The 21220-nt window shown below is 40.3% G+C and overlaps 1 protein-coding gene across 4 annotated transcripts in view; it reads right to left on the minus strand.

Annotated features, from left to right (window-relative positions):
• LOC139939520 (uncharacterized) overlaps nt 1–21220 on the minus strand; it is an 84129-nt gene that overhangs the window by 34147 nt on the left and 28762 nt on the right. For 3 of the 4 annotated variants that reach the window (XM_071935680.1, XM_071935758.1, XM_071935536.1), the window contains exons 2-10: nt 17921–17991; nt 16430–16702; nt 11235–11417; nt 9414–9476; nt 8825–8950; nt 7801–7956; nt 6361–6432; nt 1485–1616; nt 109–234 (exon numbers count right to left, since the gene is read on the minus strand). In XM_071935680.1, the coding sequence (XP_071791781.1) occupies nt 109–234; nt 1485–1616; nt 6361–6432; nt 7801–7956; nt 8825–8950; nt 9414–9476; nt 11235–11417; nt 16430–16702; nt 17921–17991 (1202 nt within the window). The remainder of the gene's footprint in view (nt 1–108; nt 235–1484; nt 1617–6360; nt 6433–7800; nt 7957–8824; nt 8951–9413; nt 9477–11234; nt 11418–16429; nt 16703–17920; nt 17992–21220) is intronic. The other variant, XM_071935602.1, reaches the window with a different exon arrangement.

A 21220-nucleotide genomic window follows, 5' to 3' on the forward strand; every position in this document is an offset into this window, starting at 1 on the left:
TCATGCAGTAGAGCAAAGACCTTTTTTTCCCCATTAGCTTCTTGAATCAATACAAACTGCCAGGCATAAGAAGGATTTTGACTGTGGTTTATGGTTTATCATCTTCACCTCGACATATGTTGCCGTTTTGTTGCAGGCCTCCGCTGTTTGTACATCTGCAGAAATAGCTACCCATCGAGTTGATGCACCGTCCACCGTGGCATATATCCTGATTTTCTCGACACTCGTCAATATCTGGAAATGAATCCCATGTTTATTTAGTCAATTTTTTCTTTCTACTTTTGTTTGGCTTTACGCGTGACCCAATTCAGGATGCACGATACAAGAAAAGAAAAAAAAATAAGTCTTGTAAAAACAAAAAAGGTATGATAATAATAAGAAACAGATGTGTTCACAATGACATCTTCAAACAATGCCAGATGTGGTGCCATATGTTATTATCTAGTCATACACTCTAATAGACATCTGTGGATATCTCGGAAACCTGATACATGTACCCTGTTTTCAGACTTGCTTTAAACCCTTAAAATAGAATTACACCAACTGGTATCGGTTTAACTGACCAATTGGAACAACGGTCTGCTGACCAAAATGCTTGTCAAAACACCAGGGGGACCAGTCAAAATTCTCTCAAAGTGGTCCGGCTGGCTAGTTCAGTTCTTTAGAATCATCCCTAATTATGTAAAATACGGACGAGTGGGAAGCTTGTGAATTAGTGAAAGGACAAGCTAACCCGGGCCTAACTTCATGGCTCTGCTTACCGCAAGCAAAGTACCATATTGGTATAATGCCCCATGGGAAATATTTTTTGTAACAATCTGAGAAACGTGTCATCATGTATGCATCGCCAGTAGCGTTTCAGTTTCACATTTTTGGGGATAAAAGCTTTTTCCATAACCGCATTACTTTGAAGTGAAATAATTCTCAAAGTACTTTATACTATCGAAAGCTGCTGTACGTCTATCCAAGTAAGGTTTTTTCCCTATTAATTTTAAAGGCAGTGGACACTATTGGTAATTACTCAAAATAATTATCAGCATAAAACCTCACTTGGTAACGATTAATTGAGAAACGGCTCCCTCTGAAGTGACGTAGTTTTCGAGAAAGAAGTAATTTTCCACGAATTTGATTTCGAGACCTCAGATTTAGAATTTGAGGTCTCGAAATCAAGCATCTGAAAGCACACAACTTTGTGTGTCATAGGGTGTTTTTTTTCTTTTATAGTTATCTCCAACTCCGATGACCAATTGAGCTGAAATTTACACAGATTTGTTATTTTGTGTTTATGTTGAGATACACCAAGTGAGAAGGCTGGTCTTTGACAATTACCAATGGTGTCCAGTGTCTTTAAAGAGTGATTACCAAACGTATACATTCCCTTTCAACTGATGCCACAATAGAAATCAGCATATCAGAGTGGCATAATATTGGGTAAAATGTAAGAAATAAACAGTTAACCCTGAGGAAAAAGAAAAGAACCCTACCTTCGCATGCTTGTCCATCGTTGATAGATCTAAATCCCCTTCTGCAGTTACACTTGTACCCATCCTGTGTGTTAACACAGTCCCCATATGTACACAATAGACTATTTTCTTCACATGCACTAGGGTCAATGGCTGTTGGGAAAAAGAACATGAAATTGGGGAAACAAAAAAAAAACGGAAGAAGAAAATATGAATACAGAGGGTGAGATGAAGAAAGTGGCTTATGAGGCCCCCAAGCTAACCATCTATAAAATGGCAGTCATGGTGTGGTTGCAAAGCCCCCCCCCATCCCTAAGTTAACCCCACCCACCCCAACAAAGTGAAATATCAATTCAAGAAAAGTTAAAGAAAACTTGATTAAAACATCAGCAATAAACAACAAATCACGGTAATTATCAACATCCACTTGGTTTGCCCAGTAAAGGTTTTCTAGGAAAAATCTTCATACTGTCATTAATAGGTATATTTCATTATTGAATAACCAGCCAGGAAACAAATCAGCCGATAGGCAATACTCCCCAAACCTCATTTAACCTAACCTCATTTTAAACAATCATCTGCAAGTGCAATGATAAGATAAACTTAATTCCAAATACTAGGTTTGTAGAACTCTTTGTTTTCCTCTATATGCCTAGAAGTACAATATCTAATTTTAATCAAAATTTGCCGTGAACAAGATTGGTGTTTCAAAATAAGAAAGTTTGGAAATATTATTTTAACAAGTTGAAAAATTGTCGTATAAAATAATCTCTGACAGCACTCTATAAAATAAAAATATTTAGGATAAAAAGAAAGAAATGTTATCAAGCATGTGAAAGCTAAATTGTAAGAGGTATGTATGTATTATGCTAAGTAAAGAATAATATTTAGGGATAGCTGTAAAATGTTTTATCAAAGTAAATCAAAATATAGGCCAGGTTAATAAAAACTACTGATGAATGAAAAAAAATAAAAATTATATACTTTTTTTAACATGCACAAAACTACTTACTTATTTTGGCAAGCAAAAAATTAATAAAATCAATAAACTAAATAAATGAGTATTCAGATTTAAGTTTAAATAAAATATCAAAAAAATATGATAAATAAAAACTTGTGTTTGTGTATATAAAATGTGATACATTTGTGGACAGTATTCAAGTCTGTAATTTTTTATGTTGAATGTTTAAGTTGATTTGGGGTTAAGCAACACTTCACAGACCATCAGTAAAAACATCAGACATGTCAGATATGTACAATTTTTGTTGTCAATACAAGTTCTCAAATCCACGATAAATTGTGTTCCCTTTATAAACTAAATGAACATTCCTAGTTAAATATGTGACAATGCTGCACTTTATTTCTCAATGTTATACTCTACACTTGTATTTTTGTAATGTAACTGTCTGGTGTTGCTACGATGATTGTTATCTGCTGGTAATAATAGTAATAATGGAAATTTGTACTGCGCCATGTCTGTCAGAAAGACACTTCTGTGTCATAGAAAAGGATTCCGCTAATTATGGCACTTAATTCTTAAAAGCCAAGACTGAAAAAGTGATATTTCAAGTTAGTTTGGAAGCTGGGTGGAGAGGGAGAGTGCCTACTAATCATGAGGAAGAGTGATCATAAATTACTTTTTAACCAAGGCCAATTCTCTTGTGAAGAAAAACTTTTCACCAGGAGACCTAAACAAATAACTACATTTTCAGGAAAACAAAACGAAGACCAGACGGTAAAAACTTCTGTATCCGGCAACTACCAGACTACTTTATCACTATCGCTTATTAGATTTTTGTTATAAATGTGAGACTTTATGCCCCTTTTTAAAATAGTTATCTTGAGAAATTGGTAATTAAAACGCTAAATTTTTACCATTAAATAAAAAGGCAAGTTTACATGCACATTATTTCATCACGCGGACGGAACACTGCCCACGGCTGTCGGAAATACACGCACATGGGCTGGGTTTAAAACCCCTTCTCTCGTTTTGTTCTCAGTTTCAGTTTCTCACTTAGTTGAAAAGTAAAACAAGGCTTACCCTACATGCCCTAAACCAAGCCTCATAAATCTACTTCGCATCACATCTTTGTAAATAGTATGTAGCGTTGATTGGAACGCAGCCATACTCGCACAACTTTTCACAGATGTTTTTGTAGAGGCCGCCATTTTGTACCTTATCAAAACCTAACTCATGGGGGCGCTCCATTTAGCACGACTGGCTCTGCACAAAAGAACACACGGCTGCTTCTGAGCAAATTCAGCGGGTTCGAGTTTTGTGGTACTAAATCCAATAGACCGATACACAACTAGATACCAAAGTAACCAAAACAAATATACATTCAGTAAATATACTTAATCAAACAGGAAATTCAGCTTTAGTTTAAAGTTTAAATGTTGGTCATTAGTTGATCATTAAAAAGTTAACTTTAGGCCTAACTTGGTTTCAAAACGACACGAAAGAAGTTCCGCTCAGGTGGTGCAGGGATGACAATAATAACTTAATATAAAACAACCTTCAGTTCGGATGTTTGCTGTCACTAGTGGTCATTGTAACACTTCATGAAGGTGCTGGGACCGGGGATACAATTATCGTCGAAAGCCATTTAGCATCTTTTGAAAGAACTTGCAAATTAGGGTATGTCTTAGGATCCTCTTTTAGTAGGAACACGTTGCCTTGGATCGGTCGAGTTGGTCTTTGAAAAGCGTTTATAACCGTTGGTTATAAAATGCATATGGTTAGAAAGATATTTTAAAAGTAGAATATAATGATCCACACAAGTATCACTCAAAATTGCGTGGTTTTCCTTTTACCTCGTCGACAAACACGGTCGGCCATTTATGTTTGACTCCCATGATGGCCGACCGTGTTAGTTCGCAAAAAAGTAAAAGGAAAACCACGCAATTTTGAAGCAAATGTGTGTGGATCATTGTATTTTACTTTTAAAACATCTTTTTAACCATATGCATTTTATAACCAACGTTTTACAAAACGCTTTTCAAAGACCAACTCGACTTATCCAAGGCAACGTGTTCCTTTTTAACAACCTCATCATGTTTTAACAAGATATACTAATACGGGGATTGATGTTAATTGGTTCATATAATGATAAGACCCTAAACTTCACACCTGCAAATTTACGTCAGCCAATATTTCTAAAGTCGAAGGGTAAAATATTTTAAAAGATCCCCCACCCAATGACCCCCCCCCCAAACAAACATTCACACCAACTTCTGTTGCCACAAAAAAACTACCGCAAGTGTTCGCTAAAACCGTACTACCCAGCAGGTTCGGGTAGCGGGATATCGGAGGGATCATTGTGTGTTGAGGTTGGAGGATGGAAGTGACTACTCTTCACAAAACCCAAAATAAACTGTCCCTACTTCAAGGAAATCAAATTTTATCAACCAGGATATTACTCGCTTCAATGCCGAACGTGCTCCGTCTTGTTTAGTTGGTAGCGGATTCCTTCCAATTTACGGTCGTCTCAAATGGTTCCGTTTCAAATTTAAAGATTGGAAATCATTTAGAGGATACATACTTTCCATTAGCTTATGTTAATAGTCCTAGGCCTATGCGAAAAACATCAAGAACGGGTTGTTTGGGCGGAACACCTGATCGAAAATAACATTAAAAGTTAACTAACTTTTGAAAAATAGCATCAAACGACCGGATCCTTGGTAACAAAAACATTTATTTCCTAATCCTTATCTATTATTTATTTTGATAGCCGCAATCGAAATAAGCAGGAAACTGATTCAGACTGTGTTATTTCCCAAACCGTCGGAAAAAGAAACTGGGTTTTTGTTCAAGTAAAGACGACATAAATGAATTGTCATGGAATAACAGCAATTCACACTTACTATGAAATATTTCTCATACCGGTCACCTTAGACCTTCACAAACCGTGCATATACACACAGCCACAATCCTGATAAAACATGGCGGTTTTAAAGAAGATCATGCACGCCCAATCATACTTTCTACACAGGCCTTGCCTACACCATGCACACACATTACGAAAATGCCCTGACATCGTGTCGACTCGTCTCACCTGTGCAGCTCGTCCGCCGTCGTTGGTTAACTCGACCTCTGCTCGCTGACTAGAACAATGCAAGACTTTATGAAAAACACGAGGAAACAGTGTACAGCGATCTACCAACGGAATACTATACTATCTATTTTGATTGACTTGTAAAAACGCACGGTACCTACGGTAGTAGGGTTTGAAAGTTTCTTTTATGATGCATGACGAGTAGGCCTACCGACTCTGAAGATACGGTATTCCATAATCTAGGCCTATAGGTTATAACGATAATGGTGTTCTACAAAAAATTGAAAACAATTAGGCCATAATTATAGGCCTATATATTATGCCTATGCTGACGTGCGAAACTCAATTGAGAATACAAAATATGGGATTACCCTATAGAAGTTAGCTAGTGACTATAGGCCTACACACAGGTGTAATATTGTAAGTGAAAGTGTTGGTGTTCTAAGTGTTGTCCGATATGTTATTAGTGTAACTTGTATTTTCATTTTTTTTATAGAACAGAATAGCCTATGTTTCTATAGTAGTGCTGTGCAGACAATGCAACGGTGGTGCGAGTAAAACGGTGCAGTCAGAATGCACGAAGAGGGCGGGAAAGTACACATTAAACACATCACTTCAATTGCAGCCGCTGTCTTCCCTTTATTTTGTTTAGCACACTGGAAGACAATTTGTGCAACAAGAGGAGGTAGGTAGGTAGTTACAGGTGAACAAACGTGCTTGATGGGGTGTATGTGTGTGTGCATATCTCTTCACTGCGCATGCGTGCTGTGCTACACGGCAAAGATGGTGAAGGCAGTCAGAAGGGTTGGTGAAGAGTGGAGGGAAAAGTGGAAATTTATTACCGTTACTAGATAGGCTCTTCCCAGGAACATAATGGTATCCCGTACCTTGTGGGCACATAGCGCGGTATTCAGCTGCAGAGAGTGGGTAAAGGAGAGAACAATAGGTTATAAATCAGGTTAGCATGTTGGGATAGACAGCAATAAGGGCCGAGTATAGTCGGTTGAGTGATATTAATAGATGATTTGCACATGACGTCATTGGCCACCATCTTTGATGAAACATACACGCGCGAAAGGTAACTGGCTGAGAGCTTTGAACAGCGCGTACACACGTGCACTTTTCCGTTGTTCATCATCATCATCATCTCGTATGCTGCTGACCGACAACGTAGCCTCAGCGATTCTATACACTGTTTTTATTATTTCATTAATTTATCACTTTTCGTTATAATAATCGCGCGTCAATGTTTTACCCGCACGACCGACCCAATCTTGAGATCGACGACCCTTATCAGATGGCTTCGGCGGTGGCTGCGGCCGGAACAGCCGGGACACAAAACGGTCTTTGATTCTCAAACGTTGTCATTGCCCGCAGCCAACGGCAATAGGCCCCCTAACCGTATTTTTTTTCCTTCTTTTTTTTAACAGCAAAAGTCACTTAGTGTCGTCACCAGCGGGCCGGAGCTCGGGCCGGATATCGCATAATATCTCAAAATGTACGCATGTACGTATTCGATGTCGTGCTTTTTGTGCGACTTTGTGCGCATTATGCGATGCCGTGAGGGTTTTTCTCGAACTATTTTATGTGCGCATTCGTAAGATGTCGCATACGTATGGGGCACGTATTTGCGATGGCCCGTTTCATGATCATCGAAACATGATAGTCACGTAAACACATAATCAAAATCACCGAGAAAGGGTAGAACATGCTTTATAAACCGTCTCGGAATGCTGGAACGGAAGTGTTTTTTTCATGATGCTCCAGAATGCCTAGTCATCTAGACAATGTATGAGGTGTTGCAGTGCACAAAATGAAAGGTTACGCGCCACACCACAAATATTCCTCCGTAATTTGACTCAGGTGTGGAACTATGTAGAGCACATCGGCTGGAAATCAATGTGAATTAGACTGTGTAGCTAAAGTATCACATACTTTATATTATTTCCGCAAGCTCTGCCCCAAATATCAAACAACAGCTGTCCATGTTCGAATCTCAGTTGATATGGCGGTTTAAAGGGTTGGTATGCTTTGTATTATGTAGCTAAAGCCCCGTTCACACGGCAAAATTGTAACATGGGTGCACAGTTTTACAAGGTGTACCTCGTACGACAGGTCAAAGTCTTGTCCAGTGTCCCTTGTTAAAATCTCGTCAAATACACAAAGAAGTGGCACCTCAATTGGAGTCATACCCGAGGATTTTGCCGCTAAATAAAACATTTGAAAAACAAGAAAAAAGTTTTGCCGAAGTATGTAATAAGCGAAGCTCTAATCACTCTTACCAGATCCTTTGGCCGGGCAAAGCGCACACGCCGTTGAGCCCCATGCCAAGCCGATTCCGCAGCAGCACTCCATTCGTGTAGTCGGCCGACCAGAGGCGCTCGAAGCCAGGCAACGACCGTCGTATATCCGTCTGAAACATCTCCGTTTGGCCTCCACTTTGTTATAAAAAAAGAGAGAAAATTCCAGATATTAAGTGATTAATTCACAGACCCTCACATGTTATGCTTTGTTGTTCCGAATGCAACACCCTTTAAATGCACTGGACACGTTTGATGTATCCCAACATAATTGTGTTTTATTCAAACAATAAAACATCTGTGGAAATTTCGGGCTCATCAGTGAGTCACTGAGGTTGCAAGAGAGTAATCAAAGAAAAATACCTTTTTAATTTACTTTACTTTTTGTGCTTTCAGATACATCATAAAAGGCTTCAGCAGAAGTCTTTTATTATTTGAGTGAGAAATAACCTTTTTTTCTAAAAACTATGTTACTTCAGAGGAAGTCATTTCTCACAATGTTTTTACTATCAATGGCTCTCCATTGCTCGTTACGTGTAGTAAGTTGTTATGCTATCAATACATTTTTTTATACCAAATTTGTCAAGTGCTTTTAAAATGTAATGTCGTTAATATTGTGTGATTCCGTGACATGATTAACCATTTAAAATTGAATGTGGTTAAATATACCGAAAGGGTCATAACTCGAAATGATTTTACAAAACATGTTCAAGGAAGTGCAATGTAGCCCAATTGTCTCCAGGTCAGACTCAATCAAACTTTGAATAACAACTTTTTAAAGTCTACAAATTTGAAGGCAAAACAGTTTGCTTGACATAATTGATACCTTCCTATGCTATTGTCCATAAACTTAGTTCTGCTGTAGCGGACCAGCCACAATTAAATTTCCTCGGCTCTAATTGGTAATGTTGTCTTGTATGCAACAACATGCAGTTATTCAGGAACCAAGGATACATGACTCCTGCACTAGTCATTGTGTGATCCGGATGAATCCGGCTCTACTTACTCGTGCACATAGTTCCGGTCGGATCCAATGAATATCCGGGCCTGCAGTGACAGCGGTAACTACCACGTGTGTTAACGCAGTTGCCATTCATACAAATGTTGTCGAAAGCCGTACACTCATTTACATCTGGAAATAAACATTAATTTATATAAATAAATTTGGCATCTTGTTTAAATGAAAAGTTCATAAACCTGAGTTCATAGGTTTGCTTGAAGTGAAATGCTGCTTTGGGGAGGTCGGATCTGGGCCCAAATTTTGTTATGAAGCTGTTATGCAGATAATACTGCTTAGTAAATGTCTTTACCATAGGCAAAAAGTGAGTGGGCACCGGATGCAACAATGTTAACTTTTTGGAATTTCAGCTGGTAACAAGTTTCTATAAAGCAAGATCTTTCTGTGCTTCGAAAGGTTTTATTCTTACAGGCTTTATGTAGTTGGGCCATGGTGTTATAATAATAATAATTAATACAACCAGTTCACGGAAGCAGACTACAGCCACAACTTGAGAGTTGAGAAGAAAACAATACTGATTTTATCCTAAGACACACTGCTCCTTAGAATTCGAAGAAGGACCCATACCGGTACTTACCCATGCACATTGTTTCCGATCCTGGAACCTTCTTAAAACCGCTATTGCAATGATTTTCACGTCCTGTAAACAAACAAAAAACAATATCATTATGAGCAAATAATGGGAGACTTTGTAACGCTAGGTGGCAGCAGATTGCACATTGTTTCCGATACTGGAACCTTCTTAAAACCTTTATTGCAATGATTTTCACGTCCTGTAAAAAAAACAATATCATTACGAGCAAATAATGGGAGACTTTGTTACGCTAGGTGGCAGCAGACGCCGTGTAAATTTTCATTTCTTACGTAGTTCTGGAGGGAATTGGCAAATCGGTTTGTTTTGATCCAGAAGTCCATGTGATACAAGTATCACACTCCTCCAGTACTTCGTCGAAAACTATTGCCCCTTTCGAAACAACGGCTTCAGCTCTAGATTCGGCTAAGGCTAGCTTGGCCACGCGGTTGTTTTGAAAATTGCGCGTGCTTTGCGTAAACGTGCTCAGGGCTTCAGACGAGAGAACGGAGCCTGAAGCAAAATTCAAAGCCGATGCCGTTGTTTCGAAAAGGGTATATTATACTGTCACTGACTCTTTGTGCTCGAAAGATCCCTCGTTTTTACAACTCAAAGTTCTCCTGATTCCTGATACGTGATCCTGGTTTCCTCTTGGTAGACAGGTTTCACTTATCGGTTCCTTACAGCTGCAAACTATTCCCCATAATGCTGCGTGTGCCAAGGTGCAATTAGTCGTCTGGGGTCTAGACATAAATCGTTTCCCGTATACAATTCCAGCTCTCTTCTTCGTCTCAGAGGAATACGCAGTGTACTTTCACGTTAATGATTCTAGGTTTCAGTTTTCAAGGAGTTCTAAAAAGTAAGATGTTGACTGGATTTTATTTCTTCATCGTATCACACAAAGTTGGAGGATTTATTTACGTCATGACCTTTTCGACTGGACCAATATTACCGTAAGGGTTTTAGAATTCATTTTCATTAGTGAACCCTTTGGGGATGTGGAACGTGATGTCAATGGGCCTGTGAGGTTAACGAGTTCTGTGGAAAGTAATAGAGGTGTTATCTCAAAGATTCTGTCTTAGAACTGTTGACAATCACATTTTGAAAGTGTCCAATGGCCGACATGACATTTGAAATCACCAGCCTGATTAGTTTGGGCATTTTGACAGCTCCTGCCTTTCAGTCCAAAATCGGCATCTCACCCACTTGTTGGAAAGTTATGTCCGAGGTGGGGATGCGGTTTTAATATTGTCAGGCACGGGAGACCAATTTGAGGTGATGTCCAATGTTATTACAATCCTTTTGGAAGCATTGGTAATCAGCACCTTGCCGGGAAACAAGCGATAGCGACTGCCAAACACCTGAGCAATACTAACACACAGGAACTATGTTGGCTATGGGGTTTCATTCCCTGCCTTTCACCTCTGTAGAGCCCGGTTCGAATCTTACCTCAGACCCGAGCCTTGCGTGTTGATATGGGTTTTCAGTCCCCACCTAATTGCGTGGGTTTTCCCCTATCATTTGTGGTTTTCCTCTCAAATCTAAAACTGAGCATTTCTTTTCACTTCCTGTTCCTGTTAATGTTATTGGCGCGAATTGTGCAGTTGAATGTGAAATCAATACATAGCTGTAAACCAAAGGAAAACTGACAAGGAAAACTGACCGGGTAAATTTGAAACAAATTGGGGAATAATATACAATCATTTGACAAAATGACCACTATCACCACAGTGACCATAGTTTCACCACAGTGACACCTACCGGACGTGCTTGTATCTATTTTGTTGGGACAGTGTATTTATCTTTAGGGACAACAATGACACTCACCGAGTTGTTGGGGACACATGTGACAGCTAGTGCCCCAAGCCTGACCGACAGTGGCGCAGCAATCGTCGTGGAGAGTGGTAGCGTCGGACATTGGGGCGAGGCATTGGTTTGTGGTGACTCGTCTAAAGCAAGGCCCTCTAATGTGGTACCGTGCCAAGGGGCTGTTTCCTGCCAGAGTGGAACCTGTACATTAAAAAAGAGAGACATTAGAATAGATACAGATCATAGACGCAATTATGATAGAGTTGATCGAGGTAACCGGGGCAATAAATTCATGAATAAAATGTAGTGTTTCGCAATCACATCCGGGAATCATTCCTTCCTCCATGGTCACATCAAGCGAGTCAAAATAACGACGAGCTACATTGGCGTCGATTTGATATCTAGGTTCCAGTTTAAAGCAAATCCCACTTCGCAATGTTGAGTGAATCTGGGCGCCAATGTTTCTGAGACTTCTTTTTACATTAATTGGCAAAATATCCCACAAAAGACTGAAAAGAGGACTGCTACAAAATTGATGAAGCTGCCGCCTGTAACGGTTCACTGATTTCTGGTTCTGCGGAAAAGAGCAACGCGTTCACACCTACTCGGTTTAACCATGGAGACATCGCTAAACCTTTACTGGAGGAATAAAGAACACTCCTCAATGGTTTAATTGCATCAGTTAAAATGGGCGAGAACCCCCACCAATGCAAAGAAACAAACAAACCAACAAACCCAAAACCCTAACACCCAAACAAACAAACACCCACAAACCCAACAAACAAACAAAAACGAGCTTCAGACCTATGGTAGCCATGTCACACGTACATTGAAGTTTCAACGGGCCATTATTTCAAATTAAGATTGACTTAAACATAAGAAAATTTAAAAAAACACTACAATTAAAAGAAAAATACAAAACCCAGAAAATTTGGTTCGTATAATAAAGACGTCAACCAACACTTCAAATGTTATTCCTGTTACAGCAAATTATTCCTGATTAAAATCTCACTCCACATTCCCAACTCGTTTTCCGCGGGGATTCAAAGCACGCCACCAAGAGTCCCCTAAAGCCCTTGTTGAATAAACCCTGTGTGTGAACACAATAACAAGATCGCTATCTGGGGAGAACAGTCAGCAGAAACTCAGTGGATTTGACTAATTAGATCCTTAGGCAGTGGCACTGGTTCAGTCGATATCACATTTGGCACGCGATTCAAACTCAACGACTCCAATGAACCTTGCTTTGTCTACCTTGTTTTTGATCACAGAGTTAAATAAGAAACATAGTGTAAAACGTTTTGACAGTGTATTCTTTTCATAAAATTGTGCCTTTTTACACCAAGAAGTCAGCAAATCTTTCAAGCTCAACGAAACCCTGGCATCTTTCCAGGATGCCCTCCAAATCAAGACTGGTATTTTTCAGGCAAGCAAAACTGAAAACGGGGACAATATTAATGTAATCCACAAGAGACCAGCGATGAGCCGCTAAGCCGCGCATCCTGGTGGTGTGTTGACATTTTTAGTTGGCCCCTATTCAAGTTTAAGTTCCTTTTTGTATTGACAGGAGACCTTCTGAGAACAAGTGACAGAGGTGTCAAATATCACCCACCCCCACCAATTCCTAAAAAACAAGCACAATCATACAAAAGTTTTGATCTTTATCTCGACACAATCTGACCCATAATGGGTGTTCAATAATAAACGCTGAGGCTGCATAACGGAGCCTTTTCGAAACAAAGACTTCGACTTAGGCCGTGGCTTAAATTCTCCCGACAAATTTGGAAATGCAAGCTTTCGGCCAAGGCAAACTTCCGAAACCGAAGCAAAAGCCGAAGCCAGCCATCCGAGTTGTCTCAACGTCGAGTTGTCCGAACCATCGAGTTGTTCGAACCGTCGAGTTGTCTGAACACCGTCCAGACGCTTGAATGTTGTTGAGAAAACAGCAAGATGTCGGCAATGGGGGAGTAAAGGCCTTTATGACACTAAGCAAGTGTTCAAACCGATTCTTCGACTGTGCCTATATGAAAATATAGCCGAAATTAAAGTCATTGGACACTATTGGTAGTTACTCCAAATAATTATTAGCATAAAACTTTACTTGGTAATGAGTAATGGGGAGAGGTTGATGGTAAAAAACATTGTGAGAAACGGCTCCCTCTGAAGTGACATAGTTTTCGAGAAAGAAGTATTTTTCCACGAATCTAATAGCACACAACTTCGTGTGACAAGGGTGTTTTTTCTTTCATTATTATCTCGCAACTTCGACGACCGATTGAGCTCAAATTTTCACAGGTTTGTTATTTTATGTATATGTTGAGATACACCAAGTGAGAAGACTGGTCTTTGACAATTACCAAATAGTGTCCACTGTCTTTAAGCCCATTCTTCAACGCCGCCATATATACCATAACCGAAGCTGATAATTCGGATGCAGCCTAATAATTAGTCGGGCGAAGAGGAAGCTTTAGGCATCCCATGAATCCTTCATAAGAATGTCCCCACCATTATCAATTGCTCATTTATTTATTAGTAATAGTTGGTACAGATCTTGATAGATATACAAATGCAGCCGAGGTCACTTGAGGTACGCTGCCACTTTAAGAGATACACCCTGTACACAAAGTGATTGTACGAGCATAGTCAAGTGATGAGACACTATTGTTTTGACAGGATACTATTATTGGACAGTCTTGCGCCCTTTTTAGGTTCACCAACCTCGAGGTCATTTTTTATTTTAATTTGAGGGATACACGGGAAGAGTAAACGTAGCTTCACGAGTCCACTAACAAGGGTCCAACACTTCCTCCAGGGATGAACTATTCATTTTATCACGGGTATGAGTCATTGATTTATGCATCATTTCTGTCGAATAACGGTCTGCTTTAAGGTTAAGGCGGCGTCCGAATTGAACATTTCGGGCTGGCCACGGCCAGAACTTCTGCACTGTAAAGGACATAGAAAACCTTTCTCTATACGGCAAGTTTAAAGACACTGGACACTATTGGTAATTGTCAAAGACCAGTCTTCTCACTTGGTGTATCTCAACATTATGCATCAAATAACAAACCTGTACAAATTTGAGCTCGATTGGTCGTCGGAGTTGCGAGATAACCATGAAAGAAAAAACACCCTTGTCACACGAAGTTGTATGCTTTCAGATGCTTGATTTCGAGACCTCAAATTCTAAATCTGAGGTCTAGAAATCAAATTCATGGAAAATTACTGCTTTCTCGAAAACTATGTCACTTCAGAGCTAGAGGGAGCCGTTTCTCACAATGTTTTATACTATCAACCTCTCCCCATTATTCGTTACCAAGTGAGGTTTTATGCTAATAATTATTTTGAGTAATTATCAATTGAGTCCACTGCCTTTAAGGCCGTTTAAGAATTAGCGGATATGGCTGTGGCTGCAGCTTGGTCTCCGCGTCATCTTGCGCCACCCCACTAATGCAAGTTGTTCTCGTAATGGAACCAAGGTTTCCAAACCACTATACGCGATACAGGCAGGAGGCCTGTCGTAACCAGACACTCAAGACGACGGGGGGGGGGGGGGGGGGGGGCACGTGTTAAAATGTGACGGAAGGGAAAACCTACAAGAAAGGACTCTTTAGCAGAGGTCGCCGAAGTCGGATTTGAACCCGTATCATAGGTACCCACATGGCAAATTAATATGGCCAGAATAATGGATAAAAAAGAGGACGATAGATTTTACAAACTTTCTGTACAATTTGGGTCGTGTGGGGGGGGGGGGGGGGGGGTGACACACGCACCCAAACACAGATTCTCCCGCCAAACCAGAGTTCGCAGAGGTCAGAGGAAAAGTTTAGCCCCTATAAGCCGAACAATAACAATAAATATTTTCCGCTCAGCCGTTTATGAGCTCATGTCCAAAGTACTTGATGCACGCTGTGAAAATACTGGATCACATGGCATTTTGGCAATGGCTCCCTTTCGGATATTAAGCAAATTACAGATTTTTGAAAAACAAGTTTTGGGCTGAAAAAGCTAAATAACGGAGGATCCTGGTCTCGATATAAATCAGTCGTTTTCCGAACTATCTCACTCTTCTTAAATGTTTGAAATGCCACTTCGAGAAAAAAATAGTGGCTGCTAGAAGAGTGCATGTGGTTAGACTCTTTCACACAGGCAAAAATGAGTCTATATACTCTACTTGTAAAAAAAGCATTGGCCTATATTAAACCTTCCCTTTAAAGTGAGAAGAATTCAAACTGTTAGACAATTTGCCAGAGGGCTCAAACTGTAACCTTGTGGTGAGAAGGCATGTCAAACGGATTGACACTTAGAAGAGAGCTCTCTGTGACACTACATCCCCCGGTCGCAGCTTGTTTTTGCAGGGGCGCGGGCTGACGCACGGCCAGTGTTCTCTGCTCACGCGAAGCCCCTAAGCACGGGGCGGTTCGGCTTGTCGATGCCCTGGGCATGCCTTGGGACATACTAACGCGGTGTTACTGTGTAATATAGGCGAAGATCATTCAACAATAAGTGTTACTATTTTTAAAAGTTTTGGTTCATTGCTTTATAGGTCAAATAGTCAAGAGTGTAGGTGTAACTTGATAAATAGTTCGAAAACGAAAAAAAAAGATAGACAAATTGATATCAGATTTTCTGGAACGTAGTAAAACACTCCATGAAAAGCCACATTTGTTTGTGGTAAATTTGGCATCCTCTTAAAGAACTAAGGAAATAGTAAATGGGCCAAGGCCTACCAAGGTTTAACATAACAAGATTTAGAATGTGAGTACCTCCTGTTTTCGGACACCCACCTTTAAGGGGACCCTGGGACCCACTTCGCCTCTGCTCGTTAAATTTTAAATATTTGGTTTGGGGCAAGTTACTCTCCTTGTTGTGTTGATGAGATGAGCATAAAAAAAGCTCCCGCAAGGGGATATAAACATTAAACACCAAGCTTGCAACAGCCAATCTCTCTCATACCCATAGCCACCCTGTTATAATTCTACCTCCATGCTCATCAAACATTGATTTTACAGAGTCCATGATTTATGAAGTGCACAAATCATTGTGATTCAGTAAAAAGACGGCAGCATTCAATGTAGCCATTGCGACATCAGCGGTTACCTTATGTGGATTCGAACCCACCCTCCTTGTTTAAAACCATCATAGGATGGGTGCCAATCTTTTATTTTATTTGAAAGAGGAACAAAGGGTTAGAAGGTGTCATTTGTTCTTACCAGATGATGACGTTCTACCATTGTAGTTAACAACAGACGATGAAGATCTCATTGATGACGTCACGACTCGTCCATTAGAGAAAAGACCGCCGCTGGTACCACTTGATGATGATGATGATGATGACGACGATGGGGGTCTGTACCTGCCACCACCAGCCGCACTCACCTGAGCCGACTGGCAGTACGTCCCGTGGAACCCCGTTCTGCACTGGCAGACGTCGGGCCGCGCCTGGATGCAAATGCCGCCATTTTGGCAGCGCCGTCTGCAATCAGCTGTACAGTGAACATAGAAATAAAACTGTTTTATTTGGCTCTAACGCTGTAGCCGGGACGTTTGGGGAGGGACAACATTATGGGGACACAGGAACCATGCTTTCCTTTTAATTTTATGGCACTAAACCGTCTGGATTATTTTTTACCTCGGGCACCTGAGGGGGCACCTGTGAGGAGATGGGACCTTGGGGAAGGGATGAGGTGGGATGGGTACGTGCCCATATAGCCACCCCGTGGCCTGCCGCTGTCTGGCACACCATTCACATTGAACGATGTTTGTACAATGCACCGTCGTAATGTTTCCAGTCATTTACGCAACTCAGAAGCGTAACTGCAGTAATGCTTTTCATATTCAAATGTTGGGGTATCAAAACTGATATATTATTACATAACCACATTACTTCGAAGTGTTTAAACAATCGGCAGCTGCAGTAGGCTTCCCTTTATTCCCTTTAAAGAAGCGCAGACCAGCTACAAATTGTACACATGACAGAGGGTGATCTTGTGGTATTTGTTGAGCACAGGTGTGAAATATAAGATGGGCTGGAACCCTATATTAGTAAATCCACAATGAAACCGGCTCGCTTGATGGAAGAAATCACCCAGGTTGTGAGTAATTTCGTCTATTAAGACAATATACACATTCCCGGAAGGTATTCAGGACAAGATTGGGAGGGGTACAACTTTAATCAACGAGAACCTAATTGTGAATGATCGGCATGTTCAGGTGTGTATTTTGTTCTCGCACCTGTCCCTTAGGGCTACGGCATTTACACCTGGTGTCTGCTTGTAGAGTAAAACATTATTAACGGCACTTTTACACTATTGGTAATTACTCAATATAAGTCTTAGCGTAAAAACTTACTTGGTAACGACCAACGGAGAGCTGTTGGTAGTATAAACCATTGTGAGAAACGGCTTCCTCTGAAGTGCCATAGTTTTCGAGAAAGAAGTAATTTTTAACGAATTTGATTTCGAGACCTCAGATTTAGAACTTGAGGTCTCTCAATCAACCATCCAACTGCACACAACTTCGTGTGACAAAGGTTAATTTTCTTTTATTATTACCTCGCAACTTCGATGACCGATTGAGCCCAAATTTTCACAGGCTTGTTATTTTATGCATATTTATGTTAAGATTCACCAACTGTTAATCCTAGTCTTTGACAATTACCAACAGTGTCCAGTGTCTTTAAGGGACTCTGACTGAATACTTACGAATAGTACACTGTCCTGTATATGTGTCTAGTTTCCAACCGCTGCAACACCTTGACACGCACACGTTTGGTCTGAAAGAGGAACAAAACAGAAAGCAAACACAGTAAGTCGATTGATTGGTCACGTTTGTTTGCTTGTTTGTTTTTGTAGTAGCAACTCTGCATGTGTTTAATCTTCGTGAGGTAAAAACAAAAGAGGGCGCCATATCGAGCATAAAATGCGGTAAAAGGACGGGAGAAGAAGCTATAAACCTGGCCAGTGCAACTCCATAGAAAAGGTATCATAACCATACAATTAAACTATTTATTTGTTGTCGTTTAGTTGTTGCTAATTTCCAATAGACCCCTTGCATTGGCCGCCATCTTTGATGAAACGTGCACGCGTGAAAGGCGACCATTGGCTGAGAGTCTGTGCAGCGCGTACACACGCGGGGCACTTACATCAAAGATGGCGGTAAATGACGTCATGTGCAATCCACCAATTTAAACGCTCGATAAGACCGTCCACCTATCGATACTTTACTATTCATTAGTTTGCTATAATCTAAAATCTGAAATTTATGTTCTACGGACTATGGGGTTAACTTCTCCTTTTCAATCATGCATCAGGGGAACTAACCATGATATAAATCATTTCGATGCCTTTATCAGAGTTGCACACAGACTGTAAAAACCCCAATTAAACTCAACCTACTTCTGACAAACTATGTGTGTCTAGACTACCGATGTAGGGATTCGTTCACATTATACCCCCATGCAAATTTTAAACGGTACTATTATTTCAACAGACAAACCCGTCAGTGTGTTACAAAAGCTTTGGTTTTGTTTGCCTTTCACCAATACCTGTGCCCAATTTCATAGAGCTGCTAAAGCAAATAATTATGCTTAGCAACTTTCTGCTCAGAAAAAATAAGCAGCAAATTAGTCACAGATTGTCCTAAATACACAGTACTTTGCCAGGTATAAATCTTGTTTGGTATAGACGATCAGAGCATACTGATCGAAACATCGAGTTAACCCAACAGTTCTTTTCAGAACCACCCCAACTCATTTAGAGATTGTTATTACATGGTGTTACCGCAAACTCTTCTATATCTTATTTCCACCATGCAAAGTTTCAAATCCTACTTGTTTGGTATAAGCACTAAGTTACATTTTGCTTCAGCAGCTCTAAAAAACTTGGCTCTGTTTTTATCTCAACTAGTTAAGACTATTCTTATCTCAAGTTAGGACGAGTTTATACTCGTTTTATGTTAAGCTTTAAGTTTTCAAAAACTCCTAAAGAGTCCTTATAGCACTAGTTCTAAGTTAGAACTATCTTTATCAAATTGACCCTTGGTACTTTAGAAGATGACTGAGATTCTCTCATTTCTTATACCACGGATACACCATCTATCTATCTACCCCAATATGGTTCAATGTTCAATAGAGGCTCTACTGAAAACTTAGTAGCGAGACAGTCGTCTGGAACTCAACCAGGGGAATAGGGGAGAAACTTAACAACGGGAAACCTAGTTATGCCGTTAGTGATGAGGGACCAGCAGATTGGTAGCGTCTATGATGTGACCCATTTAGCTCTAATTTTCTGCCTCATGGAGTAAGTATTAACGAGGCAGTCGGAGTACGATATAAATCATCGGGCAGCGATCCGCGGCTGCTGACGGTAGGGGGCCCGGGGCTAAAGAGACTTCGTCGCTGATTTATACCAGAACCGTTTCGGGGAAAATCGTCTTATGGAAGCTTACTTGGAAAGCTCTGTTTAAATTTAATGATGTGTGTTTACATTAACAAGCATGACTGAAGTAATGTGTTTAAGGGGTGTTCATGGGTACAATAGTGGGAGGGGTGGTGTTGACTGCCACACACTGACGGTTTTGCTTGCTCGTGTATGGAGCCCGCTCAGCTGTTTGAATTTTCAGCAATATTGGAAAATTAAGTACACTTTCAGACTATTAGGGTTTTATTACTAAAAAGGGGTGTGCCGCGTGCGCTCTTGAGCGGTATTATAAATACATATTGGGAAAAGGGCAGCAGAGGTGTCTGTGTGGATGAAGGTATGGAGTCGGGGGGGGGGGTGGGTTGGGACTTGGTATCTGAGTTGAGGCGGGGTACGTCAAATACAAAGCCTCTTGAACTTGTCTAAACTGGACACATAAACAAAAAAAATCCAACGTCACTAAAAATCGGAGACACAAAAGAGTTCCTTTTTGTCTGGTTTCTGGAGATGAGTCATTGACAAGCCCGGAACAACCTTAAAATGTATGTTATATTATAAATAGTTCTCTGGTACTTGAAATAAAACCCCAGCAATTAGTCATATGTCCCTAAAACATGGGTTGTCTGACGCCCAGACTGATCCAGACACCGCAGGTTTGACCCGTGCCTCGGCCAGGTGACCAGAGTGTAACGCCCCACGGTTTGCCTCGGCTAAAACAAGGTCAAAGGAAACGCCTTTTAACGAAATCCAATCCCGGATCATTATGAGAAAAAGTCGAGTCTGTCTAGGTTTTTGACACAAAGTTTCAAGTTATCAAAAGATCATAGTACAGAGGAAAGAAATTATGACACGATAGCGCGGTGCGATGCTTGCATTTTAAGGGTTTTAATTGTGGTAACGTGGTTAAGCCACTCTTTTTGTTAGGGGATACAAGAGGAAAACATTTAAGATGAAAATAAGTCAGGGGAGCTGACGGCAAGAAATGATATTCCTCAACAGTATAGATTGCAGGGTGGATGTAATACAATGAGTTCAAAAGAGTACAGTGTGTGGAATCAAACTGTTGGAGTGGCTCTTTGTTCCTATTTACTAAATAAGGCAGTGGACACTATTGGTAATTACTCAAAATGATTATTAGCATAAAACCTTGCTTGGTGACGAGTAACGGGGGAGAGGTTGATAGTATAAAACATTGTGAGAAACAGCTCCCTCTGAAGTGACGTAGTTTTCGAGAAAGAAGTTATTTTCCACGAATTTGATTTCGAGACCTCAGATTTAGAATAATAGGTCTCCAAATCAGACATCCAAACGCACACAACTTCGTGTGACAAGGGTGTTTTTTTTTCTTTTATAGTTATCTCGCAACTTCGACGACCAATTGAGCTCAAATTTTCACAGGTTTATTATTTTGTGCATATGTTGAGATACACCAAAATGAGAAGACTGGTCTTTGACAATTATCAATAGTGTCCAAAGCAGTATTGGGTGGGACCAAGGAGAAAGCTTGACGCTCAAACACCTTGATAGGAGGGACCAGATTAAAAACTAATGCCACATTATATAGGATTTGAGGCATTGCATGGT

This window comes from Asterias amurensis, chromosome 1 (assembly GCF_032118995.1).
Source record: "Asterias amurensis chromosome 1, ASM3211899v1".
Lineage (NCBI taxonomy): Eukaryota > Metazoa > Echinodermata > Asteroidea > Forcipulatida > Asteriidae > Asterias > Asterias amurensis.